Source organism: Salmo trutta, chromosome 14 (assembly GCF_901001165.1).
Source record: "Salmo trutta chromosome 14, fSalTru1.1, whole genome shotgun sequence".
Classification (NCBI taxonomy): domain Eukaryota; kingdom Metazoa; phylum Chordata; class Actinopteri; order Salmoniformes; family Salmonidae; genus Salmo; species Salmo trutta.
In genome coordinates this window covers 32,731,178-32,758,937 of record NC_042970.1, presented here as the reverse complement: position 1 = coordinate 32,758,937, position 27,760 = coordinate 32,731,178, and the positions used below count along the sequence as shown (strand labels likewise).

General features: G+C 43.8%; 2 protein-coding genes across 3 annotated transcripts; one reads left to right on the top strand and one right to left on the bottom strand.

Annotated features, from left to right (window-relative positions):
• Positions 1-37: 37 nt before the first annotated feature.
• Positions 38-26,940, bottom strand: LOC115207860 (ras-related protein rab7-like). 2 transcript variants are annotated; one of them, XM_029775372.1, is made up of 6 exons: positions 26,848-26,940; positions 10,840-10,902; positions 6,055-6,181; positions 2,032-2,250; positions 1,602-1,730; positions 38-1,447 (listed from the first exon to the last, which is right to left on the bottom strand). In XM_029775372.1, the coding sequence occupies exons 2-6, from the start codon at positions 10,890-10,892 to the stop codon at positions 1,352-1,354; spliced, it is 624 nt and encodes a 207-aa protein (XP_029631232.1). In that variant the 5' UTR covers positions 10,893-10,902; positions 26,848-26,940; the 3' UTR covers positions 38-1,351. The 2 variants fall into 2 exon arrangements, with proteins under 2 accessions (XP_029631232.1, XP_029631231.1); XM_029775371.1 differs by lacking the exon at positions 26,848-26,940 and adding an exon at positions 17,031-17,385.
• LOC115207859 (fibroleukin-like) lies at positions 19,402-24,252 on the top strand. Its single transcript, XM_029775370.1, has 6 exons — positions 19,402-20,013; positions 20,804-20,999; positions 22,389-22,466; positions 22,724-22,836; positions 23,131-23,393; positions 23,764-24,252. Exons 1-6 carry the CDS (start codon positions 19,753-19,755, stop codon positions 24,092-24,094), a joined length of 1,242 nt encoding a protein of 413 aa, XP_029631230.1. The 5' UTR covers positions 19,402-19,752; the 3' UTR covers positions 24,095-24,252.
• Positions 26,941-27,760: the final 820 nt, after the last annotated feature.

The window sequence follows — 27,760 nt, the reverse complement described above, 5'->3', positions numbered from 1 at the left end:
CAGTTTTAAAACACATGGAAATAAATCAACCATAAACAATGTTTATATTCAACCTTTATTATTACTTTTGAAATCCCAAGACTTACTTTCAACAAATTCATTGGCATAACACTGATTATTTTGTTAAGAGGGCAAATCCTTGGACTGTTTCTTTGTAATTGATAGAAAGCTCATCCAATTGTTTCATCTCATCTTTTTTTTCTTTTCTTTTTTTACACCGTCCCTGTTATCTACACAGATTTAACACAATCTGTTAAAGTAATATTAAGCACTTGACATCCTGAGCTACCAGCAGAGACAGAAACAGAGACAGAGAATACAGACATAAGTGGACAGATGTAAATAGGGACAGAGCTGTAATTCTAGTTTTGAAACAAGATGGCTGACAAAGGACATACAGCACATAGTAGCAGTAGTTCTAGTAGTATTAAGTAGCAAATAGTATTATTATCTTATGGAGAAAGTTCTTGTCTTTCATTGTGTTTGTGTGATCAGCTCTTCTCTTGTCATTGCCTACTTATAAATATTTCCCCTGCAACATGAGGCTACTAAACCAACCAATGCACTCCAGTCCCTACAAAGGGCGTAGTTAGCCTTCTGTTTGTATTTTTTTTGTATTTTTATAGCATCAACAGGCTTCCTAGGGGTAGTAGAGAAGTATGGCGGGAGCAGTATTGTTGTTGGTCTAGCCGATGTTGCCCAAATCAGAGTTTAACATTTAAATCCCCCCTCCCCCAAAAAACAGTAAAACAACAAAGTGCAAAAAAAGTATAAGCTTCCGATGGCTTAACTTAGACAGCCAATAAGAACAAAAATAACTTCTAATTCAGCTGATTATTTGACAAGAGTTAGGTAGGCAATATAGAACTTCAAGTCAAAACAAATTCCTGATAAACAGAAAATACAGAGGATAAGAAGTCTCAGGACAATGACACAAAGATATCATAATCATGTAAAAAAGCATCAGCCATCAATTCTAGAGTTCCCCAGTGCATTTTTAGGACATGGCTCCATCTGGTCCCCCCAATTTGAGAGGCCAAGAGGGGACACAGTTAGACAGGGTGGGTGGGCCAGGTTGTGGGTTCACTCATGATATGGATTCAGGAACAGGCAGGCAGGGGTCTAATTCTTCTCTCATGTGATCTTTGGGCATTGGAATGTGTGTTAGAGGTGCATGTGAGGAGCTATATAGTCATTGTGTTTGTAACTGGGAACTTAGTGTGATTCTGATGGGAGGGGGATGTGACATGGGTGCAGAGACCAGAGATGCAGTCCTTTCCGTAAGGGGGAGCAGGTGAGGAGAGAGAAGGGTTTTCCAGAAAGCCAGACAGAAGATAGTCCATGTTCCCCCTCAGCAGGTGCAGGCCTCTGCTGAAGTCTTTGCTCTGTCATTCCTGTCTAGCTTGATGGGCTCCGGGAATTCATTATACAGCTCCACCTCAGTCTCCTGATAAGAAGAAAAAAAGAAGAGGGGATGAGAAGATGGAGAAACTGGAATCTGAGTTTTGCTCTTCTACTTAAGTCCCCCCCCAAAAAAAGGTCAACAAAACCAAAAACCCAAACACCCATTCCCTCTCCTGGACAACCATGGCCCCACCCACCTGTTTGAGGGCGTTGCGTGCGATGGTCTGGAAGGCCTGCTCTACGTTGATGGCCTCCTTGGCACTGGTCTCAAAGTAGGGGATGTTGTTCTTACTCTGACACCATGCCTGAGCCCGCTTGGTCGTCACCTGAGTGTGGATGGAAAGACATTCACAAACATCAGATGAGATCAATGAGGAGACCAGGGTTGGGCTCAATTCCAATTGAGAGCAGTCAATTCAGGAAGAAAACTGAAATTCCAATTCAATGATTGAAAAAGGGGTATCTATTTTTAATACTCCGAAACACATACATTAGATAATACCCTGCAACTAAGAAATTATTAATCATATGTATTGAAACACCAGTGGATATGACATTAGCAACAGTAGCGTTAGGTCCAGTAACTTACATGAGATGTTTTAACACCTATAACAATCTGTCACCCACCTGTCTGTTCTCCAGGTCAATCTTGTTGCCTAGCACCACAAAGGGGAAGTTCTCAGGGTCTCTGGGACTGGCCTGGATCAGGAACTCGTCCCTCCAGCTGTCTAGAGTCTTGAAGGTGTTGGGGGCAGTTACGTCAAACACCAGCACACAGCAGTCTGCCCCGCGGTAGAACGCCACACCCAGAGACTGGAACCTCTCTTGCCCTGCCGTGTCCCAGATCTGACCATGAGGACGGGTGGAGGGAGCGACGAAAGGAAGAGGGAGGGAGGGAAACAGTGACAGAAGGCAAGAGGAATAACTATTATTGGGCAACATATTTTCTGAACTAAGATCTTAAACTAGTCACACTCACTGTGTCATGTAATCAGCCATGTTTGGTTGCCACTTCATGAAGTTAGCATCAGTGCTACCAAAAGAGTACTTTATAATCAACTGTTGATCAAATCACACCGATCACCCATTGGCGTGACAAGTTGTTTGCCTTTCTTCAGTATGTAAATCAGACCATATGTCAGACGTCCTTAAAATCTATTAGAATATAGTCGTTAATGAACTTTGGGTCGTCTTCATTTGGGCAATAGCAATTCAGTAAAGTGACTTTTTCTTGTGCCAGGGTTCCTGTTATAAAAACACCCATTTGGGTCTGTAGCCATTTCTGTAGACTTAAATGGAACTTTATCAAGACTTGATCCTCCTCTGGATCTTGAGAAATAGGTGGAGGAGAATGTCAACCCATCCCAAGCTCACCCAAACCTTTCACTTTCTATTGCCGATAGGTGAGTTTCTTGCAAAAATAATAAAATGTTGACGTTCTTTTTCAAATAAGAAAATACTTTCATTATTTTGGCTGGTTGCAGAATTCCATTGACATTCCATGACACACATGTTAATGCATTCATATCTTAAGTATTATCCACGACACGGCATATTGAGATGGGTCTTTACATATTGACTCCATACATTATGTGTTGAAACACAAGAAAACAGCTACAATGAAAATAGCACATATCAATCCTCAGGCTTCTTAGTGGACATGTATTCAAGACATAAAAAATAAAACATATCCCTCAGGTTCCATTTTTCACCTCCTCCCCTTTGATGCTTCCTGCATGAATCTGTCCTGTGAGAGCAACCTTGTTGGTGCATCCATTGTAGTCATTCCCTTTAATGCAAGTTAAATGGTCAGTGACTATGTCTCTATGCAATACAAAGAAAGTATATGTATAGTCTTGGCCGGACTTAAATGCGTTCTAGTCAACCACAAATGTCCTACTTTAAGGCACGTTATGAAGAACAAAATTAATAATACAACTTATGATTCCATTGGTAAGTCCAATATAGACTCAGCGACCAGTTTATTAGGTACACCACCCAGTTCACGAAAATGGTTCACTCCTACTGACAGTGAGTCATGTGGCCGTAGCTTGCCATATAAAGAAGGCAAACAGGCATCGAGGCATTTAGTTACTGTTCGATTGAACATTAGAATGGGCAAAATGAGTGACCTAAGCGACTTTGAGCATAGTATGATTGTCGGTGCTAGGCGCGCCGGTTCCAGTATCTCAAATGTCCGGCGTCCTGGGCTTTTCACGCACGACACTGTCTAGGGTTTACCAAGAATTGTGCGACAAACAAAGAATATCCAGTCAGCGGCAGTCCTGTGGGCTAAAACAGTCAGTTGACAAGAAGTTGAAGGAGAAAGGCAAGAATCGTGCAAGCCAACAGGCGTGCCACAAACAGGCAAATAACAGCGCAGAACAACAGTGGTGTGCCAAACGGCATCTTGGAACACACAACTCGCCGGTCCTTGTCACGGATGGGCTATTGCAGCAGATGACCACACCAGGTTCCACTCCTATCAACTAACGCAAGTAGAAGCAGCTCTAGTGGGCATGCGATCACCAGCGATAGTAGTGAGAAAACGTTGCCTGGTCCGACGAATCCTGGTTCCTGTTCCGTCATGCTGATGGCAGAGTCAGGATTTGGCGTAAGCAGCATGAGTCCATGGCCCCATCCTGCCTGGTGTCAACAGTACATGCTGGTGGTGGTGGAGTAAAGGTGTGGGGAATGTTTTCCTGGCACACATTAAGTCCCTTGATACCAACTGAGCAACGTTTCCACACCCCAAATAATTCAGGCTGTTCTGGATGCAAAGGGGGGTCCGACCTGATACTAGATGGGCATATCTAATAAACTGGCCACATAATGGAGAAATTGATATATGAATTGAAAAATGTGTTAAGTGGGAAACATGATATCATCTCATGCAGATTATATATATTTTTAAATCAAATACATAAATCAGTATGTGTAATCTCTGACAATAGAAGGTCTGGGTTGCTGCGTGTTCAGCTTAACCATACCCATTCCCAACAATGCAGATAGCCCGGTTAGCCAATGTGCGGGAGCACTGGTTGTTGGGCCCAATTGAGGTAGCATATACATGAATGTATAGTTAAAGTGACTATGCATATATGATAAACAGAGTAGCAGCAGCGTAAAAAGAGGGGTTGGGGGCACACAATGCAAATAGTCCAGGTAGCCATTTGATTACCTTTTCAGGAGTCTTATGGCTTGGGGATAAAAATTGTTGAGAAGCCTTTTGGTCCAAGACTTGGCACTCCGGTACCGCTTGCCATGTGGTAGTAGAGAGAACAGTCTATGACTGGGTTGGCTGGGGTCTTTGACAATTTTTTAGGGCCTTCCTCTGACACCGCCTGGTGTAGAGGTCCTGGATGTAGCAGCTGTAGAACCTTTTGAGGATCTCAGGACCCATGTCAAATCTTTTTCGTTTCCTGAGGGGGAATAGGCTTTGTCGTGCCCTCTTCACGACTGTCTTGGTGTGTTTGGACCACTCTAGTTTGTTGTTGATGTGGACACCAAGGAACTTGAAGCTCTCAACCTGCTCCACTACAGCCCCGTCGATGAGAATGGGGGTGTGCTCGGTCCTCCTTTTCCTGTAGTCCACAATCATCTCCTTAGTCTTGGTTACGTTGAGGGATAGGTTGTTATTCTGGAACCACCCGGCCAGGTCTCTGACCTCCTCCCTATAGGCTGTCTCGGCGTTGTCGGTGATCAGGCCTACCACTGTTGTGTCGTCTGCAAACTTAATGGTGTTGGAGTCGTGCTTGGCCGTGCAGTTGCGGGTGAACAGGAGGGGACTGAGCACGCACCCCTGGGGAGCTCCAGTGTTGAGGATCAGCGTGGCAGATGTGTTGCTACCTACCCTCACCACCTGGGGGTGGCCCGTCAGGAAGTCCAGGATCCAATTGTAGAGGGAGGTGTTTAGTCCCAGGATCCTTAGCTTAGTGATGAGCTTTGAGAGTACTATGGTGTTGAACGCTGAGCTGTAGTCAATGAATAGCATTCTCACATAGGTGTTCCTTTTGTCCAGGTGGGAAAGGGCAGTGTGGAGTGCAATAGAGATAGCATCATCTGTGGATCTGTTTGGGCGGAATGCAAAATAGAGTGGGTCTAGGGTTTCTGGGATAATGGTGTTGATGTGAGCCACTACCAACCTTTCAAAGCACTTCATGGTGGTCTGCTTGAAACATGTTGGTATTACAGCGTTTGGGGAAATTTACAAAATTAAGATTTGAACGGCAACTGAAGTCAATTTCAGTAAGCCCCATAATTATGTATTTTTGTTCACGCCCGGTTCTCTGGAGCTTTTCTCGTGCAATTTTCTCCATGGTTAACCCGGTTTTGGCCTCCACCACACATTTTCCCAGTATTTAAAAGGGATATTTTAGTAAAGAAAGGGAATGCCAAAACAAATCACCTTACGGTCACCATAATGGAAATCCAAACCTAGACTTCTCCTGTCCTTATAATATTGTCAATTCATCTGTGTGCCTGTTTGGCACTTCTGATGTCTTCTGATGGGTCTTCTCGGCCTGAAAATGTCTGTTGTGCTCCTGTTATACTGTTAATATGGTGTCAGCCAGGCTGTGCGGTTTATATGGTGACGTTATTAATGGATATTGTCGCTATGATAGTGGTGCTGTGGCCATGTTTCTGTACCTGCATTGTAACGAGCCGATCGTCCACCATCACCTCCTTGGTCAGGAAGTCAGCTCCTATTGTAGCTTTGTACTGGTTACTGAACTTCCTATTCACATACTGGTTCATCAGGGAGGTCTTCCCAACTCTGAGGGAGATGGGGGGGGGGGGGGGGACAATCAGGGGAGAGAGATGTTAAAGATATGTTGAATAACAGCTATTAATCTGACTGCATTATTCCATCTATCTATTCAGTCCTAATGGTGAAAGAGAAACCATGACTGATGCCTCGAGACAAAATCAATAAGGAACAGAGAGAGACACCAGACACCATTAAAACCCCATCAGAGGTGCTCTGGTACACTACTGTGGACACACGCTGTCCACAGTTCTCCCCTGCAGTGCTGAGCATGCAGTGACACAATGAGAATACAGCAGCATCAAATTAGTGTGAAAGAGAGAGGGGGAGAAAAAGTGAAATTAAAGTAAACAGTCATAAATCAAATGGATACATACAGTGCCTTTAGAAAGTATTCACACCCCTTAACTTTTTCCACATTTTGTTGCTTTACAGCCTGAATTGAATTTTTTTTTTTTAAGTCACTGGCCTATACACAATAACCCATAATGTCAAAGTGGAATTCTGTTTTGACATTTTTACTAATTAATTAAAAATGCAAAGCTGAAATGTCTTGAGTCAATAAGTCTTCAACCCCTTTGTTATGACAAGCCTAAATAAGTTCAGGAGTAAAAATGTGCTTAACAAGTCACATAATAAGATGCATTCTGACGACCTCATCTCTGTACCCCAGATAGACATACAGATAATTGTAAGGTCCTTCAGTCAAGCAGTGAATTTCAAACAGATTGAACCACAAAGACCAGGGAGGTTTTCCAATGCCTTGCAAAAGAATGGAACCTATTGGTAGATAAAAAAAATATAATTACAATTTAGATGGTATATCAATACACCCAGTCACTACAAAGATACAGGCTTCCCTGTTCCATCTATTGCTGCCCCCTGGACCCTATGATCACTTGGCTACATAGCTGATGCCTGCTGGACTGTCCATTAATCATGGTACTCCATTCTGTTTATTTTTTGTTTATCTGTCGGCCCCAGCCGCGAACTCAGGCTCTGTGTGTAGTTAACCGACCCTCCCTGCCCAGTCATCGCCATTTTACCTGTTGTTGTTGTTTTAGCTGATCAGCTGTTGCTGTCTCACCCGTTGTTATCTAGCTAGCTCTCCCAATCAACACATGTGATTACTTTATGCCTCGCTGTATGTCTCTCTCAAATGTCAAGATGCCTTGTATACTGTTGTTTAGGTTAGTTATCATTGTTATAGTTTACAATGGAGCCCCTAGTTCCACTCATCATACCTCTGATGCCTCCTTTGTCCCACCTCCCACACATGTGGTGACCTCACCCATTATAACCAGCATGTCCAGAGATATAACCTCTCTCTTACTCAGTGCCTGGGCTTACCTCCGCTGTACCTGCACCACACCATACCCGTCTGCACATTATGCCCTGAATCTATTCTACCACGCCCAGAAATCTTTGTCCCCAATGCTCTAGGCGACCAGTTTTGATATCCTTTAGCCGCACCCTCATCCTACTCCTCGGGTGATGTGGAGGTAAATCCAGGCCCTGCGTGTCCCCAGGCACCCTCATTTGTTGACTTCTGTGATCGAAAAAGCATTGGTTTCATGCACGTCAAGCACGTCAACATCAGAAGCCTCCTCCCTAAGTTTGTTTTACTCACCGCTTTTGCACACTCCGCCAACCCTGATGTCCTAGCCGTGTCCGAATCCTGGCTTAGGAAGGCCACCAAAAATTCTGAGATTTCCATACCCAACTACAACTTTTTCCATCAAGATAGAACTGCCAAAGGGGGAGGAGTTGCAATCTACTGCAGAGATAGACCTGGAAAGTATGACAGAACTTTGCAGGCTATACCCAAACAGTTCGAACTTCTAATTTTAAAAATTAATCTCTCCAGAAATACATCTCTCACTGTTGCCGCCTGCTATCGACCCCCCTCCGCTCCCAGCTGTGCCCTGGAGACCATTTGTGAATTGATCGCCCCCCATCTAGCCTCAGAGTTCGTTCTGTTAGGTGACCTAAACTGGGATATGCTTAACACCCCGGCAGTCCTACAATCTAAGCTAGATGCCCTCAATCTCACACAGAACATCAAGGAACCCACCAGGTACAACCCTAAATCCGTAAACATGGGCACCCTCAGACATTATCCTGACCAACTTGCCCTCCAAATACACCTCCGCTGTTTTCAATCAGGATCTCAGCGATCACAGCGATCATTGCCTGTATCCACTATGGGTCTATGGGTCTGTGACCACCCCTCATCACTGTCAAACGCTCCCTAAAACACTTCTGCGAGCAGGCCTTTCTAATCGACCTGGCCCGGGTATCCTGGAAGGATATTGACCTCATCCCGTCAGTCGAGGATGCCTGGTCATTCTTTAAAAGTAATTTCCTCACCATCTTAGATAAGCATGCCCCGTTCAAAAAATGCACAACTAAGAACAGATATAGCCCTTGGTTCACTCCAGACCTGACTGCCCTTGACCAGCACAAAAACATCCTGTGGCGGACTGCAATAGCATCGAAAAGTCCCCGCGATATGCAACTGTTCAGGGAAGTCAGGAACCAATACACGCAGTCAGTCAGGAAATCAAAGGCTAGCTTTTTCAAGCAGAAATTTGCATCCTGTAGCTCTAACTCCAAAAAGTTTTGGGACACTGTAAAGTCCATGGAGAACAAGAGCACCTCCTCCCAGCTGCTCACTGCACTGAGGCTAGGTAACACGGTCACCACCGATAAATCCATGATAATCAAAAATTTCAATAAGCATTTCTCAACGGCTGGCCATGCCTTCCTCCTGGCTACTCCAACCCCGGCCAACAGCTGGTTGTCTGCTTTCCAACAGACACTGGGAGACAAATTCACCTTTCAGCAGGACAATAGCCTAAAACACAAGGCCCCGTCTACACTGGAGTTGCTTACCAAGAAGACAGTGATTGTTCCTAATTGGCCAAGTTTCAGTTATGACTTAAATCTGCTTGAAAATCCATGGCAAGGCCTGAAAATGCTTGGCTAGCAATGATCAACAACTAATTTGACAGAATTGGAAGAATCTTGATAAGAATAAATGGGCAAATGCTGCACAATCCAGGTGTGGACAGCTCTTAGGGACTTACTTAGAAAGACTCACAGCCGTTATCGCTGCCAAAGGTGATTCTAACATGTATTGACTCAGGGGGTTGAAAACTTATTTAATGAAGATAGAGAAAGAAAAATGTATTTTGTGTAGATCATTGAAAAATTTTTTTTATAATACAATCCATTTTAATCTCACTTTGTAACGCAACAAAATGTGGACAAAGTCAAGGGGTGTGAATTAGGCTTGGGCGGTATACCGGGGCCTTTGGAAATAGCCATGGGATGGTTTTTTCAATACCATTGTAACTATTTCTTTGACGTTTTTCAATACATTTTAATATTTGTAGCTATTTAAGTAAATACCTGCAGTCAACTTGTGCAATATGTTAGGAGATGAAGAACGTAATCTGCTTTATTTCCCCGCTATCATTATTTGACATTATGAAGCTTACCATAGTTTCCCAGAACAGTTGTAAATAGCACAACAGGAAAAAGCGGGAGGAGCAGGTAAGTCCAGTCCAGTATTGACAGGGGTCTTATTTTATATTGAAAGTCAGTGTTTTTTTGCTTCAACAGAGTGTTCAGGCACGTGCAACTATACTGTACCTGACAAAAGTAGCTAAACATCAGTCAGAGCGCAGAATTTGTCTGATGCCGAGCAGAAATAACATTAAGAAGCATTTTACATCTGCGTTTATAAAATGCAGCAAGATATTTCTTATGCGTTTAAAAAATAAATCCTGTGTGAAAAATGCAGAATTCTGCGTTAAAGCGACCCCTAATTTGAACTTGCTAGTTATCCAAGTAAGTGACTGAATTAATAAGGTGACTGGGCACCGTATTGTGTCACTTTCTGCCGTGTTTGACAAGTTAAAGCCATTTGGATGAGTTAATTGTACAGCTACCACTATCTTGATTTCCTTTCGTTTTTTCTCCGGTATTTTCCACCCCCCTCTTCTCCGAGCAGAGCAAGCAGGCCCATTGCCCTTGCGACTCCAGACTGCACACAGACACCGTGTTGTACACATGCTGCTCCAGAGTCAGTACTGTTCTTCCTTCAGACAGGCATGCATCAAAACTTTGTTCATTTGTACAATTTATCTCGTTCACATTCACTTATAAAGGTCCAAACTCACCAAAAATTACATTCGGTAGCGCCTACCTAAATATGCATAACTGAGCTAGATTGCCTGTCTTAGCAATTTATTTATTTTCGTTTTCACTCGTTAACATATTTAGCTAACAGCCTCCATGGAAATACAATATTACTTGTGCTAATTGTGTTAGCATTCAGGTAATAAAAACACCCAATGTTTTTGGTTTTTTTTTTGGTGCCCCCTTGTGTCCTAAACTAGTAATACCTTATATCCGGGATGAAAGGACGGCATGATGATATGAAAATCTGGATACCGGCGAACCCTAGTGTGAATACTTTCTGAAGGCACTGTAGATGTGTGGGACAACCAACCAACCAACAGCAGTCTGGTTGGACAGGAAGACTGTAGTCAGCTGTAGTTCTAATGAATCTGGCACACCCAAACTGCATTCTCTGATCAAAGTGGAAGACTAAACACTGTGGTCAAACAGAAAGAGAACACCAATACTCGGTGGCTTACCCAGAATCCCCCAGGATGATGACTTTCAGGAGCACTTTCTTCCTGGATGTCATTCTGTCGTGTCTAAGGAAAGACCACACACACAAAAATCAGGGTTGTGTCCTAATAATCTCCCCTTCAAGTGTGTACTCATTCACCGCTCCCTACAAATTTAAAAGTCTTCAAATGGTGTAGGCCTAGAGGGATTTTTCTTTTAATCCTTAAAGGTTAATGAAAAAGCACACAGAAAATGACATTTTCAGTATGACACTCCCGGGATTAGAGGTCGACCGATTAAATCGGAATGGCCAATTAAATTAGGGCCGATTTCAAGTTTTCATAACAATTGGACATCGGTATTTTTGGACACCGATTTGGCCAATTTTATTTTTTTTACACCTTTATTTAACTAGGCAAGTCAGTTAAGAACACATTCTTATTTTCAATGACGGCCTAGGAACGGTGGGTTAACTGCCTTGTTCAGGGGCAGAATGACAGATTTTTACCTTGTCAGCTCGAGGATTCAATCTTGCAACCTTACAGTTAACTAGTCCAACGCTCTAACCACCTGCCTTACATTGCACTCCACGAGGAGCCTGCCTGTTACGCGAATGCAGTAAGAAGCCAAGGTAAGTTGCTAGCTTGTATTAAACTTATCTTATAAAAAACAATCATAATCACTAGTTAACTACACATGGTTGATGATATTAGTAGTTTATCTAGCGTGTCCTGCATTGCATATAATCGATGCGGTGCGCATTCGCGAAAAAGGACTGTCGTTGCACCAATGTGTACCTAACCATAAACATCAATGCCTTTCTTAAAATCAACACACAAGTATATATTTTTAAACCTGCATATTTAGTTAATATTGCCTGCTAACATGAATTTCTTGTAAAATTGTGTCACTTCTCTTGCAACAGAGTCAGGGTATATGCAGCAGTTTGGGCCGCCTGGCTCATTGCGAACTGTGTGAAGACTATTTCTTCCTAACAAAGACAGCCAACTTCGCCAAACGGGGGATGATTTAACAAAAGCGCATTTGCGAAAAAAGCACAATCGTTGCACTACTGTACCTAACCATAAACATCAATGCCTTTCTTAAAATCAATACACAGAAGTATATATTTTTAAACCAGCATATTTAGCTAAAAGAAATCCAGGTTAGCAGGCAATATTAACCTGTTAGGGCTAGGGGGATGTATTTACACGGCCAGATAAAAAAACGTACCCGACTTAATCTGGTTACTACTCCTGCCCAGTAACTAGAATATGCATATAAGTATTGGCTTTGGATAGAAAACACCCTAAAGTTTCTAAAACTGTTTGAATGGTGTCTGTGAGTATAACAGAACTCATATGGCAGGCAAAAACCTGAGAAGATTCCATACAGGAAGTGACCTGTCTGACAAGTTCTTGTTCATCTTGGCTCTTTTTATTGAAGACTGAGGATCTTTGCTGTAACGTGACACTTCCTACGGCTCCCATAGGCTCTCAGAACCCGGGAAAAAGCTGAAGGATATCGAGGCAGCCCTAGGCTGAAACACATTAGCGCGTTTGGAAAGTGACCGATCAGAGGGCCATTAGACTAAGGCTCGTGCACAAGGGGATCCCATGCTTTTACTTTCTCTCTCGTTGACTGTAAACAGGCTTTGCCGGTCGGAATATTATCGCTTTTTTACGAGAAAAATGACATAAAAATTGATTTTAAACAGCGGTTGACATGCTTCTAAGTACGGTAATGGAATATTTAGAATTTTTTTGTCACGAAATGCGCCGTGCTCGTAACCCTTATTTACCCTTTCGGATAGTGTCTTGAACGCACTAACAAAACGCCGCTGTTTGGATATAACAATGGATTATTTGGGACTAAACCAACATTTGTTATTGAAGTAGAAGTCCTGGGAGTGCATGCTGACGAAGAACACCAAAGGTAATCAAACTTTTCTAATAGTAAATCGGAGTTTGGTGAAGGCTAAACTTGCTGGGTGTCTAAATAGCTAGCCCTGTGATGCCGGGCTATCTACTTAGAATATTGCAAAATGTGCTTTCACCAAAAAGCTATTTTAAAATCAGACATATCGAGTGCATAGAGGAGTTCTGTAGCTATAATTCTTAAAATAATTGTTATGCTTTTTGTGAACGTTTATCGTGAGTAATTTAGTAAATTGTTAGTAAATTCACCGGAAGTTTGCGGGGGGTATGCTAGTTCTGAACGTCACATGCTAATGTAAAAAGCTGGTTTTTTATATAAATATGAACTTGATTGAACAAAACATGCATGTATTGTATAACATAATGTCCTAGGTGTGTCATCTGATGAAGATCAAAGGTTAGTGCTGCATTTAGCTGTCTTCTGGGTTTTTGTGACATTATATGCTAGCTTGAAAAATGGGTGTCTGATTATTTCTGGTTGGGTACTCTGCTGACATAATCTAATGTTTTGCTTTCGTTGTAAAGCCTTTTTGAAATCGGACAGTGTGGTTAGATTAACGAGAGTATTGTCTTTAAAATGTTGTAAAATAGTCATATGTTTGAGAAATTTAAGTAATAGCATTTCTAAGGTATTTGAATAACGCACCACAGGATTCCACTGGCTGTTACGTAGGTGGGACGATTTGGTGCCACCTACCCTAGAGAGGTTAACCAGGTGAAATTGTGTCACTTCTCTTGCGTTCATTGCGCGCAGAGTCAGGGTATATGCAACAGCTTGGGCCGCCTGGCTCGTTGCGAACTAATTTGCCAGAATTTTATGTAATTATGACATAACATTGAAGGTTGTGCAATGTAACAGGAATATTTAGACTTATGGATGCCACCCGTTACATAAAAAGTCGGAACGGTTCCGTATTTCACCGAAATAAACGTTTTGTTTTTGAGATGATAGTTTCCGGATTCGACCATATTAATGACCTAAGGCTCGTATTTCTGTGTGTTATTATGTTATAAATAATTCTATGATTTGATAGAGCAGTCTGACTGAGCGATGGTAGGCAGCAGCAGGCTCGTAAGCATTCATTCAAACAGCACTTTTGTGTGTTTTGCCAGCAGCTCTTCGCAATGCTTCAAGCATTGCGCTGTTTATGACTTCAAGCCTATCAACTCCCGAGATTAGGCTGGTATAACCGATGTGAAACGGCTAGCTAGTTAGCGGGGTGCGCACTAATAGCGTTTCAAACGTCACTCGCTCTGAGACTTGGAGTAGTTGTTCCCCTTGCTCTGCATGGGTAACGCTGCTTCGAGGGTGGCTGTTGTTGATGTGTTCCTGGTTCGAGCCCAGGTAGGAGCGAGGAGAGGGACGGAAGCTATACTGTTACACTGGCAATACTAAAGTGCCTATAAGAACATCCAATAGTTAAAGGTATAGGAAATACAAATCGTATAGAGAGAAATAGTCCTATAATTCCTATAATAACTACAACCTAAAACTTCTTACCTGGGAATATTGAAGACTCATGTTAAAAGGAACCACCAGCTTTCAAATGTTCCCATGTTCTGAGCAAAGAACTTAAATGTTAGCTTTCTTACATGGCACATATTGCACTTTTACTTTCTTCTCCAACACTTTGTTTTTGCATTATTTAAACCAAATTGAACATGTTTCATTATTTATTTGAGGCTAAATTGATTTTATTGATGTATTATATTAAGTTAAAATAAGTGTTCATTCAGTATTGTTGTAATTGTCATTATTACAAATAAATGTATAAAAAAATATATATATATAAAAAAAACACCAATCGGCCGATTAATCGGTATCGGCTTTTTTGGGGTCCTCCAATAATCGTATCGGCGCTGAAAAATCATAATCGGTCGACCTCTACCTGGGATACGTACCATAATGAAGAACGAATGTGGTGCCCCGGGGCAAAATTTGTTTGACACCCCTGCCCTACCTAAACCCAAAAGTCGTTATTGCAAGTATACTGACTTGATTTTTATCTTGATATCTTATAGTCCAATAGTTTCAAACTGATCATTAGGGTTGAAATCCACAGCTCTGCACAATGAGTGTAAGACAATGCTATAATGTGTGTGATTTAGCATTCTGTGTGTGTAGAGTCAGGGCTATTCCAATGGGCCAATCAGACTTGAGCTCCATTCATTCCAGTCATGCGTTCCCTAAGCTGCTGGCCAAGTCACGAGTAAGACATCATTAATTCTCTCTCTTAACACACACACAAAAAGTGAATCTGAGGACTAGATCAAGTTTCCTGTTACAGAGGCTAGAGAATGACCCAACCATAAAACTCTACTCTTTCCCAATCACTTGCAGGGTGTCCATTCCCAGACTGCAGTTTTAATAAGTGATTGCGATTACACTTCAATACTACTGCAATACTCCCAACTTCTGAGGGCACACTCGCTCAATGGAGCCATCTAGAAGGCACACACCTTGTGTAGTGTCATTGGAGCGAACCATGTCAGCCCAGCCTAGTCCTATCATAATAAAAAAGCTAACCAATGCTATACTGAAACATTGACGACATGAGTGACCCATTCAAATCCAGTGTATTTATCATGGGAAACAACAATGTAGCAGCCAGGCCAACAGTCAGATTAATAGAGCCTGACCGATTTATCAGTTGAATGATATTATCGGCTGATATTAGTCTTTTACGAATGTATTTGTATCTGCATTTAATCCACCGAAAAGGACTTATGAAAGGAAGAGAAAACGCTCGGGAAAAATGCAGTTCTTCATTATTGATCCAGAAGAGAGCTCTCTTTACATGGCTATTAGCCTATCTTTCCTTAGCATGCTACAGCAAGACTGAACGCCATCGTCCAAAGCAACTACACGAGTCAGAGAGGAGAGTGAACTAACTGTTACCGCTTCTACTGTGAGTGCCGAGTAGATAGAAGCTTGACAGCCCAATAAAGTGACAAAAATGCACTCTGGCCTTATACTGTTATGTGAAGAGTCATGGTAGGGTGTTGGGTGTCAGGACAAACAATGGATGCTCTGCCCAAATATAAAGCAAATGCTGTGCTAAGAATGTTCAACTCTGTGGTAATGTTAAAGGGATACTTTAGGATGATTGCCTTTTTATGTACTTCCCCAGAGTCAGATGAACTCCTGGATACCATTTTTATGTCTTGGTGTCCAGTATGAAGGAAGTAAGAGGTAGTTTCACGAGCCAATGCTAAAAAGCATTAGCGCAATGACTGGAAGTCTATGAGTATCTGCTAGCAAATACATCTTGGGACGTCCCTACCCCAGAATGTCGGCCCAGTTCCATCTAGCTCTATACTCTCCCACTGCCGGCCACTGGGTTTCCTCTCCATGGTAAGGAGAGTGGAAATTCTAACGGGATGCTCCAGATTTAAACATCTGGTGAAACAGCTGGCTGCTTGTTTTATCTGTGGAATGGCTGTGTTCACTCAGGCTGCCCAATTCTGATCTTTCCCCACTAATTGGTCTTCTGACCAATCACATCAGATCTTTTCACATCAAATATTTTTCAGATATGATCTGATTGGTCAAAGGACCAATTAGTGAAAAACTATCAGAATTGGGCTGCCTGTGTAAACGCATATATGCCTAGATTGTAATGGAACTATTGTAGATCCAACACTCCAACTGAAAATAACCAACATGTTTCTTGTAACAACCCCAGTCCTCGCCTTCTAATCTGCAACCCATGACACTATATTCTAGAAGTCGGATCACATGGGATAAAGACTTTCCCAAGCTCAGGCAGCTGCCGAAAAGGCATTTGTTTTAAAATCGACTCATTAGCATACGATATACCACGTGCAACATATCTAACAAACAATGCGACACACACACTCCGTAAATCAGGTTCCTTTGACTCAGAATCCTAGATAAGTGTGGCTCTTTTTGCTATCTGACATGCCATGACATTCACACATATGCAAGGACGGACACACGCCCGCACACAATCTATCCATCTCTTTGATCCATCCCCTCTCTTTCTCTTAAAACATCGTCGATTAGTTATCTGTAAGGTCCAGAACATCATACATTTGCGACTCGGTTGTTGCCGGACACGACGCCCATGGTTCGACTTGTACACCGCGACCGTCCCCGACCTATTGCGAAATTAGTCTGCAAGAGAAGCCGCCCCAATTACGGTCACACATTTCTCACATTCCCCCTGTCGCGTCGGTAAACAAAAGCTTAGGAAGAAACAACGACCTCCATACGTTGCTGTCATAGCTAGCTAATGTTACATCATATAACTTACCTTCAACTTCCAACACACCAGAACGCTGTTTTCCGACTTGCTGTCTCAGGACAGCCTATTCTTACTGGATTTGAATAAATGTCTCAGGCAAAATAGCTAGCAAGCTAACCAGATAAAATGTTAATGTTTAGAGTTGGTGGCCGTAGCTTGTGTTGCTTATCGCTCTGATATCCAGCTTCCCGATGAGTATTTTCAGACTGTCTCCACAGTAATTTAAATACAAATATCTAGCTCTAGTTTTAGTTCCGATTTTGTGAGCTTGAGCCTTTTGCTCTGGGTTCTTTCTTAGACTGATTTTTTTCTCTCCACTCTTTCACTTCCTCCAAAACAACTATTGCGTCATTGCTCTAAAACGTTTCACGCACAAACAGGATACACCACGCCCACTTTAATAACTGCATCAGGGATGCATCTTTAGCAAGGTTGCAAATACCTTGGCTTTGACTGTACCAAATATGGACAAAGATAGAAGCAATGATGACATGTTTACTCCACGACTGTCCAGATGTAAATTAATACATTTTTGGAAGCTCTCCAAATTACAATACCACATTTCATCTGATATAACATGCCAGTCTAAATAGCACCGTGAGCAGTAGGAGAAAATAAGCTAAAAATAAGTTTAGGGAAGAAACATTTTATTTTAGAAAAAAACAGCATACCTGGCATGACTGTCTATTCTCCAAAAACCATTGCCCACGTGTTTTGATGTTACGCAAATGCAGACTGGCTCCAAACATACCACACATTTTCCAACTGTAGTCTATCTCTATAGGCCATATCCTAATATCTGGTGATTATTCCATTTATTTGATGACGACAGCTATTATGGAAAGTAAACCACTAGAGGGCAGTCTTCGTTCATTTCTGACAGTGGCTCTGATTACTTGCGAACTGGTCATGATGAGATAGCGTTATTGAGCAGGCCAAAAATGATCTCCCTTACGGATTTTCTTGTAGGCCTATTGAGACAACTGGATTACTCATCATTACTATCTTGAGATGAACATCAGTTATCGTCATCACCACAGATGTCGAAGAGCTATCTATTCTCTGTTGTCTCTGTCTGTAGTTGAATTATTTGTATAATGAATCTCATGAGTAAAATATAGTATTTTTATTCAATTCAAGTGCCACGATAGAAGTCTCAGATTCCTACTCACTGTTCCGTGTCTGGTTTTTGATCTAGAATGCAGCTGCTCTATTCTTCATCATCAAAGTGCTGTTGTGTCCGATCTCACCCTGATATTTCCTGAGATCCAGGGCTGCCTGAAACCATTCAGTCCTCCATTATTGTCTGTGCATTCAAAGAAGGGCCGCTGGTACAGGACTAATGGACTGTTTGCCATTACTGACTGACAACACGTACTGGAATGTGGATGTGGCTGAAGTGTGCCAATTGTCTGACAGTGAAAGGGCAAAGGGGAATGGTGGTCAGTTCACTGGAAGTGTCTTTGCCCCTTGGCTGTGGGCATTCTGTTAGAGTGTGTCTGTTTGGCATATCGTAATGAGTATGGATGACCCTAGTGTTTATGGAGGAATTCCTGACTGTTCTCCGCTTTTGAGTGTCTAGTATTTATGACCTGGTAGGAACGCAGTTGATAAACACATACGCCAATAAACCAAAGGGATTGGGTGAGAAACGTGGGGGTATACAAGAGAGGGTAGTGTTTGAAAATATTTGGCTTCTTGGAGGAAAAAGCGTCACAAATATACACATTTTGTCACACAGACACACACTGACAGGAGAGAGTTAGAGGTGTTCACTGACTGTCAGAGGGAAAGTAAAAGAGAGGAATAGAGTGAGAAAGAGAGAGAGAGAAAAAGAGAGTGAGAAAAGGAGAGAAGGAGGGGGGAACATGTGACTTGAGCATGAGAGGAGAGTAAAGAAAGGGAAAGTGATTGAACTCTAGAACAAGCTCAATCACTTTCCCTTTACTCTCCTCTCATGCTCAAGTCACATGTTCCTCCCTCTCCCCTCCTTCTCTCATTTTCTCACTCTTCTTCTCTCTCTCTCTTTCTTTGCACTGGTTTATGTGTCCATAAACTATGTGTGTGTGTGTGTGTGAGAGAGAGAGAGAGAGAGAGAGAGAGAGAGAGAAAAAGAAAAAGAGAGAGAGGGTATGGGTCAAAGAGATGGATAGATTGTGTGAAGGCGTGTGTCCATGCGTGCGTGTGTGTGAATCAGGGGGTGGGTGCATTAGTGCATGTCAGACAGCAAAGAGAGCCGCAGTTATCTAGGAATCTGAGTCAAAGGAACTTCACTAACAGAGACAGGGAGAGAGAGAGAAAGAGAGAGAGGGAAAGGGAGCGAGCGAGAGAGTGCAAGAGAAACAGAGGGAGAGAGCAATAGGAAAGAGAGAAGTGGAGAGGATGAAAGAGGCATACAGATAGAAACACAGACAGAGAAGAAGAAGTTGAAGTTAACACAGAAATAGAAGAAGGTTATGGGAAAAGTGTGGAGGGACACCATCGAAGGCTTCAAACAAAGCATCAAGCGGAGCAGAAACCCATCAAGAACAACAAAAAATACACAAAAGAAGAGCGTCACTAAAGACGTGTCGGCACCCAAGTCCAAGAGGCTGACAAGGCAGAACAGCTTTAAGGTGAAAACCGGTGTCAGGGGGGACAGTAAACGGAAAAACACAGAGGTGTAGTGTCTGAGAGACTGGATTCTGCCCCGAATTCTGCCAGATTTTCAAATTCTTTTAGGAGTCTTCCCATGTTTCCATTAGGCTCTCTCGGCGTGCTCCCCCTGCTGTCCCTGTGTGTAGGGGTCATGTTGTCCGCCCCGGATGCACCTCCTGCCTGTCCCCACTGCAAGGACAGTCTGGTGGCCGCTCCACCTGCGAGGACAGGGTCAGGGGGGTGTGAGGGACGCCCCGGGATGGCAAGCTGCAGGGTGGCGGTCGCCCCCCTGGCTGCCTCTGACCCCCCTCTGAGGGTGGAACACAGACATGAAGTTCGACAGGTTCAGCCCGAGGTAAGTGACATCATGCACCAGGTCAATCTGAAGTCATTTCCTGTGCTTTTCCCAGTAGAATGAGTGCGGTATTGATATAACTGACTCCGGTATTGTACACGCCAAACAATGATCATTCTGAGCTGGGTGGCACAGAGGAAGGCCTGGACAATGTTTGTTCTGTAGGGGTGATTAGATACTGCCGGGGTAGAGTCTCTGAGTCTGACACGCCATGTGCCTCTGGTTTAAAAGGGGGTAAAGTTTAAGCTGTTGAAAAAGTGACTATGGACATAACATCACTCAGCCAATTGAAATGGAATCGAGCCCAACTCTGTAGCATAGTGGTATAGGTAGTGACTGGTGCCTTTAGCAATAGTGTTATGGTATGTGGGGGCAACAGGTCCCTACTCTCGGGATTAGGGGCACCACATGACAGACGCTTTCCAGGGATAACAATCAACAAGGGAGTCAAATTAGGCCTGGGTTTATAAATGTCCTCATCATATGGCTCTGCTGAGCTCATGCAATGACAGGTGTTCCACTGACATGGTTAGGAGTGATGGAAGTGTAACTGAGTGATTGAGTCTGTGGCACTGATCCATTTTGCATGCCTTAGTGTCGGTTTGTGTGTGTGTGATATGACTGTCAATGATGGTGCGTGCTTGTGTGTGTTTGTGTGAGAGAGAGGGAGAGAGAGCAGTGTGACTATTGTGTATGTGTGTGATGTGAATGCTGCTGTATGTGTCTGTCAATCCTGGTGTGTATAACACGCATATGTTTTGACTGTAATGCTAAAGTGTTGTCTCTGCAGTCCAGGGATGTGTCGGAGCGTCTGGTCCAGTTGCAGCGCTGTATGAATTCCCTCCAGGAGCCAGGGGTCCCCAGGGGCCGTGTAGGGCAGGGAGGGGACACGCTGGGGGCCATTCTGGCTCTGATGGCTGCAGTACTGACAGAGTGTGACCTACACTGTCACAGCCAGGCCCTCAGGGCTATGGCCAGGCGACTGGGTGAGGACCATGGCCAACACACACACACACACACACTAGTGATGTGCAGTTTTGCAAACGATTCGTTCTTTTGAACAACTCTTTTTACTGACTCGAGAGTCATGATTTGTTTCTCTGAGTGACTCATACATTTTTGTCTTCGTTTGACCTGCTGGCCGCAATGAGTCCTACTACAGCAAGATTAATACACGCTCCTCCGGCTCAGCGGCTCCCATTGAGATAGCGTCTGTAACAACATGGGTAGCGCCAGTGAGGTTATAACCCAAAGGAATCCCCACCCAGTATACTACTTTGACTACTTTAAATGGCGGAAGCATGGTGGAAGCCTTCAATGGCGCTTAACATGCTAAAAAGACCTTTTGGCCACTAGAGGCCTCTATCATTCTTTATGGCGGCTCCAGAGATGTGCTCTGACCAACAACTGTCTGTCATATGTGTAAGAACCGACGCTGGGGTAGAGAAGCAGGTACGGAGAGAGAACATTTAATATAGCACAGACATGGCTCAGGACAGGACTAGCGTCAGAACCGGGTAACACAACGACATACGACAATTAATGCTGAAGCGGGGAAGAGAGTTGGTGAACAGACAGATATAGGGGAGGTAATAACACAGATGATTGAGTCCAGGTGAGTCCAATGAATCGCTGATGCGCGTGATGAGGGAAGCAGGTGTGCGTAATTATGGTGGCAGGAGTGCGTAGTGCTGGGCAGTCTGGCGCTCGAGGGAGAGCGGGAGCAAGCGTGACAATACGCGGGAAGGAAAATAGATCCCGAGAATAGAGAAGAAAAATATGTTTGGGCTGTTTGTGTTTATCATCCTCACGGCATTCAAGCAATGCATTTCACCAAGAGTCGTTTACAATGTAGTCCGGTTGCGGACGCTATCAGACCTCCTTTCAAATGTATCAACCAATAATCTTATTTGTATGCCTAGCAATCAACAAATGTACATTGTTTAAAGCACATGTTTAAAAGTCTCAGTCCCAAACGATGGCTCCAATAAGCCCCTTATGGTGAACGACTTTTGAACGAGAGGCTTGTAGACTCATGACTTTCGAGTTTTCAGTTCATCGTTCGCCGGTGGGGGGGTCCTGCGTGCTCTGGGCATTACTGACTCAAATCAACAAAATTTGTCGAAAAGATCAGTCAGTAAAAAGGGCCGAACTTCACATCACTAACACACACACTCTCACACACACACACACTTAGTAAGGCCTGCTCTGTGTTGGTCAGAGGTGAGTGCACAGGAATGTTAGGTTCTGTGTGGTATGAGTAGGGCAGATAGATAGCTCACTGGTATCTCACAACCACCATATAACTTCTACAGCAGATCAGAAGGATGAGTCCTCAATCTCACACACAACTTCTTCATTGTCGATGTGTTTAGAGGGGGCAGCAGTTGGGAGAGAGGGAGAGAAAGACCTGATACTACTGTTGAGGAGCATCACACAACACCCTCCAACAGGTGAGAGAGGTGTGTGTACTCCCTGTGTGTGTGTGTGTACTCTCTGTGTGTGTGTACTCTGTGTGTGTATTCTGTGTGTTTACTCTGTGTTTACTCTGTGTGTGTACTCTGTGTGTGTGTACTGTGTGTGTACTCTGTGTGTGTGTGTGTGTGTGTGTGTGTGTGTGTGTGTGTGTGCACTGTTTGTGTGTGTGTGTGTGTGTGTGTGCATGTGCGTACAGAATATACAGCTGTAAGAGCGTGAGTGTGTGTTGCAGTGGTCCCCTCAGCGAGGCTGCATCCTCAGGACTGTGCTGAGATCTATCGTTTGGGGATCAAAGAGAACGGAATCTACACCATCCAGCCTGACCCACGCAGACCTGCAGTGGAGGTACCTCCTAATACTTACACACACTGAATGCAAACAACCTGTATACTGTATATGTGTTATGTCCCATATGTAGAGCTTGGAGGGGAACATACAGAGAGATAAAGAGAGTATAATATAGTATGGAGGTTACAGATTAGAGTAGAAACTCTCAATGCGTAACATCTCTCACTCCTCACCCCCTTTACTCCCTTTACTATTGGCAATGGTCAGGCAAACTTCATCATTATTCTCTGATGTAAATGTGACCGATGTCTGATGTCCAGGAGTTGTGACCTTTGCACCCTCCTTCCCCAGGCAGAGTGTGACATGGAGACAGCAGGCGGGGGGTGGACAGTGTTCCAGCATCGGCGAGATGGCTCGGTGGACTTCAACCGGACGTGGCAGGAGTACCGCGAGGGTTTTGGTTCCCCACAGGGAGAATACTGGCTGGGGAACGCAGCGCTGCATGCGCTAACCAACACTGGTCAACACCTGCTGCGTATACAACTGGAGGACTGGCACCAGCAGAAACGCCAAGCCACCTACAACACTTTCAGAGTGGCAGCAGAGGCACAGAGGTAATGGAAACACACAAACACACACATACACCGATGAGCAAACAAGGATACACACAAATTAAAGAGAATATTTGCCTCAAAATCAAAGTTTGAAAGTATTTGACAAAGACAACAAAAGTGGTATAATGTCGAGATCAGTTCAGGTCCCACGGCATCTGAATGGGAAGATAGCCTGAAATCAGGCTGTGCCGATCTTTCCCATTCATTTGGGATTAAGGCATGTAGCTGGATCTACACAACAGGTAGAGTAGGACGTGGACTCATTTTAACATTAAAGCTCTTTTGAGGTCTGAAAACATCTGACAAATTTTGATTTTGGCGTGAACGTATCTCTTTAACATGGTGCTAATGCTGTCTCTCCTTCTCCCAGGTACCGTCTGACAGCACGGGAGTACTCTGGTGACGCAGGCAATGCCCTAAGCTACAGCAAACGCTACAACCACGACGGCCGAGCGTTCAGCACCAACGACCGTGACCACGATCGCTACACGTCAGGGAACTGTGCGGAGTACTATGGTGCAGGCTGGTGGTTCGACGCCTGCCTAGCGTCTAACCTGAACGGACTCTTCTACCGCGGGCGCTACAGCGGGCTGACCAATGGCATTTACTGGGGCACCTGGTACATCCTGACAGACAGTCACAGCGGTGAGCGCTACTCCTTTAAGAGTGTGGAGATGAAGACACGCCCACGCAACTTCTAATGAAGACTGACCTGGGAGCTAGTAGATAGACATACCCAAACATAGACATACCCAAACATCATTATTTTTCAGGAGATGGTCATAAACAATAACTGGTAATGTTGCATAGTTATAGAAAGGTCTGGATCTCACCTTTCGGTCATTTAAAAAAAAAAAAATTGCTGAGATATACTCACTTATGAGGACACAAGCTCAATTACATAGTACAAATATTATGAAAATATAAAAAATAATTAGTTTTTTTCCCCAATTTAACAAATTTCACCTTTCTTATAATTGTAAAATAAATTATATTTAGTGACAATTTCATATAACTGACGACAGAGACATTTCTCCTGAAAGTCCACTTAGCAGATCAAAGACACCATTCAAATGTGCAGACTCATTATAACTTCAGCTTTAAACACAAAGGGATTTTGTCTGTCTGTGATCAAGAGAATGTGGTCTTGTTTAAATTCTATGAAATTATTTAGTCTTTTTTCATGGTGAGATCTCTAAATCCGGTTGAGAATATCACAGCGACATGAACCACAATTGTTGGGTACGCTAGACTGTTACTGTTCATATGCCGCCTCCCAGGCTGGGCTCTGTCACTCATAAGCAGAGCGAATCGATTCTTTGTCAGGATAGGCCAGACAATGTGACACTTCCCTCCCTATGCAAATGTGGGGTCTGATACCTGACACTTCAAGTCAGCTCCGTTGAGAGAGTGGTAGCGCAGAGTAGACAGATTGGCCTTTCTGACATTATAAGGCACGGGACCCTACGACATTCACAGAGCGCTTTGTACCCCAAAATCAGTTGGAACATGTCCAGAACCGCTCAAAGTCCCCTATATAGGGGACTTAACATCTTCAAATTAAAACATAGGCCTACTACTCAAAACTCTGAGCCACAGTACTGTATATGTAAATCTAGCCTGGTTCCAATCTGTTTGTGCTGTCTTGCCAACTCCTATAGTCATGTCACTCCAAACAATATTGGCAAGACCACACAAACAGATCTGGGACCAGGCTAGGGAAACCCTAATCTGGCTGCAGAGTGTGTGAAGGTTATTATTACTCAGCTAATGACTGGATGTTGGATTCACTGGATAATGTTGGGATAGTGAGCCATTAAATCAGTTTGTCCAGGTGTAAATATGGTGCTAAATGAAAAACTGGTCAGATGACTCTATCCTTATCAAGTCAAATCAAAATCAAATCAAATGTATTTATAAAGCTCTTTTTACATCAGCAGATGTCACAAAGTGCTTATACAGAAACCCAGCCTAAAACCCCAAACAGCAAGCAATGTAGATGTAGAAGCACAGTGGCAAGGAACAACTCCCTAGAAAGGCCAGAACCTAGGAAGAAACCTAGAGAGGAGTCAGGCTCTGAGGGGTGGCCAGTCCTCTTCTGGCTATGCCGAGTGGATATTATAAGAATACATGGCCATTAAGGCCAGATCGTTCTTCAAAATGTTCCAACGTTCATAGATGACCAGCAGGGTGAAATAATAATCACAGTGGTTGTAGAGGGTGCAACAGGTCAGCACCTCAGGAGTAAATGTCAGTTTGATTTTCATAGCTGAGCATTTAGAGGTCAAAAGAGAGAAAGAGAGAGAGGGGGGGATGGGATGAGAGAGAGAGTTAGAGAGAGAGAGAGGGGGATGGGATGAGAGAGAGAGAGAGAGGGGGATGGGATGAGAGAGAGCGGGGGGATGGGATGAGAGAGAGAGAGAGAGAGGCAGAGAGAGAGAGAGGGGGGGGGGGTGGGATGAGAGAGAGAGAGAGAGAGAAAGGGTCGTAAACAGTAGGTCCAGGACAAGGTAGCGTTTCTGATTAAAGTGTTGAAATTGAATTACACCATTAACCAGCAGAATCTGTGACCCTAAAGGCTCATGGGCTCCTCACCCCTGCTTCATTTGTATTATCCATCATTCAGGTCATATACCATGCAGCATCTTTTTGTTTTGTGAGATTAAAACAACTGTAAAGTTTTCATATATATGTTATGCAAATCTTTCAACAGAAATGTGTATTAACAATCATGCCTGTAGAGAAATGACTCTTGAAATAAATTGCTATGACACGTAGAACCAATGACTTGATTATTGTGTCTCTGAAAACAGTTTATAGGTGTTGTTTTGGTGTTATTGACGGTAAACGCCAGTTGAATACAGTACTTGACCAAAGAGGACAAGCACCTCTTTTAATTTTTCACCTGTTTTTCTAGGTGAAAAAGGTGTATAGCTTCAATAAGAATCCCAACTTTACTGTAAAACGTAGACATTCCGAGTTACACGGTGGCTGCTTCTCCTGCCCCCCATCCCCCTGACTGGTGCCAGCTTCACGCAGAGGGGGGTCAGTTATCAGTTGGGTGATACTCAGACCCTTCCAAACCATGGCCTGATAACATGATAATGTACTAATGTACAACAGAGGGGCAACCGAAAGCCAACTCAGCACTCTCTACCCACAGACCTCCAGGCCGCTGTGTTCTGACTCCAGCCGTGGGATTGCTCAGCCAAACCCGAACTGTGCTTCTTTTGAAATTATGCTATGACACTCAACAGAGAACAGCTCAGGTTTGGTACCACCCACACATAACCTGTAACAGCTTTTACGCTGTCCCACACCAAAATCCCACACAATCATGATGGGCATTAGTGGCACGATGAAGCCTACCTTGGTAGCTCGCTCACTCTCTGGCACACAGAGCGAGAAAGAGACACGCACACGCAAATGTACACACACACACACACATACTGACCTCTGGCTGTCCTCTGGAGTTGGCGTCAGACGGGCGGCTCCCTCTCTGGCTGTGGTTCACAGAGCTTTTCTGGGAGTTTAGAGTGCGTGTGTGAGCACTGTCTGTGTGCAGGTGTGTGCAGGGTGTGTGCGGGGTGTGAGTGTGTGCGTTGGGGATGGTGAGGCTATGTGGTAGTGGTGGGTGAGGGGGTGTGTAAACTGCTGTTCCCATTTTAGCAGCGTTCGCGACGAGCTGCCAGTCTGTCCAACAAGCTCTGAGTGGCTAATAATAACACCGGGGGGGGGGGGGGGGGGGGGGGGGGCAAGGCGGAACTCTGATGTAGACAAATGGACAGAGAGCAGGCAGACTCCCAACCAGCCACAGTATTTCACACACACTATCCATGCACACACACTGACAAGCACAAACACATACTGCCTGCAGCAAAGCAAGCACACACACTGTCCTCAGAATAGCAGACACTATATGCAGTAAAGCTCAATAACTTGTACAAATGACCACACTGTACTTATTAATAAACACTACTTCCAGAAAAGCACACACTCATTCATGCTCATGCACACATGCACGCGCACACACACACACACAGACAAACACACACACACACACACACACACACACACACACACACACACACACACACACACACACACACACTCTCTCTCTCTTGAATGGGAGGTGAATGATTCGCTTGGCTTAATAAAAACAAGCCTTTATTAGAGATGAAAAGGCTTCAAGCTGGCTTCTCCCCTCACAGATGTAGTTTGATCATACCGCTTCAGTTATCATTATCTCTCTCTTACACACACACACACACACACACACACACACACACACACACACACACACACACACACACACACACACACACACACACACACACACACACACACACCCGCACACACAAAGAAAT

Coding starts and splice junctions, on each gene's coding strand:
- LOC115207860 (XM_029775372.1), bottom strand. CDS start 10,892: ATGACATCCAGGAAGAAAGTGCTCCTGAAAGTCATCATCCTGGGGGAT. Junction 6,182..10,839: donor ATCATCCTGGGGGATTCTGG/GTAAGCCACCGA, acceptor CATCTCCCTCAG/AGTTGGGAAGACCTCCCTGA. Junction 1,731..2,031: donor TTGACCTGGAGAACAGACAG/GTGGGTGACAGA, acceptor ATCCACACTCAG/GTGACGACCAAGCGGGCTCA.
- LOC115207859 (XM_029775370.1), top strand. CDS start 19,753: ATGTTTCCATTAGGCTCTCTCGGCGTGCTCCCCCTGCTGTCCCTGTGT. Junction 22,467..22,723: donor CACACAACACCCTCCAACAG/GTGAGAGAGGTG, acceptor TGTGTGTTGCAG/TGGTCCCCTCAGCGAGGCTG. Junction 22,837..23,130: donor CACGCAGACCTGCAGTGGAG/GTACCTCCTAAT, acceptor CTCCTTCCCCAG/GCAGAGTGTGACATGGAGAC.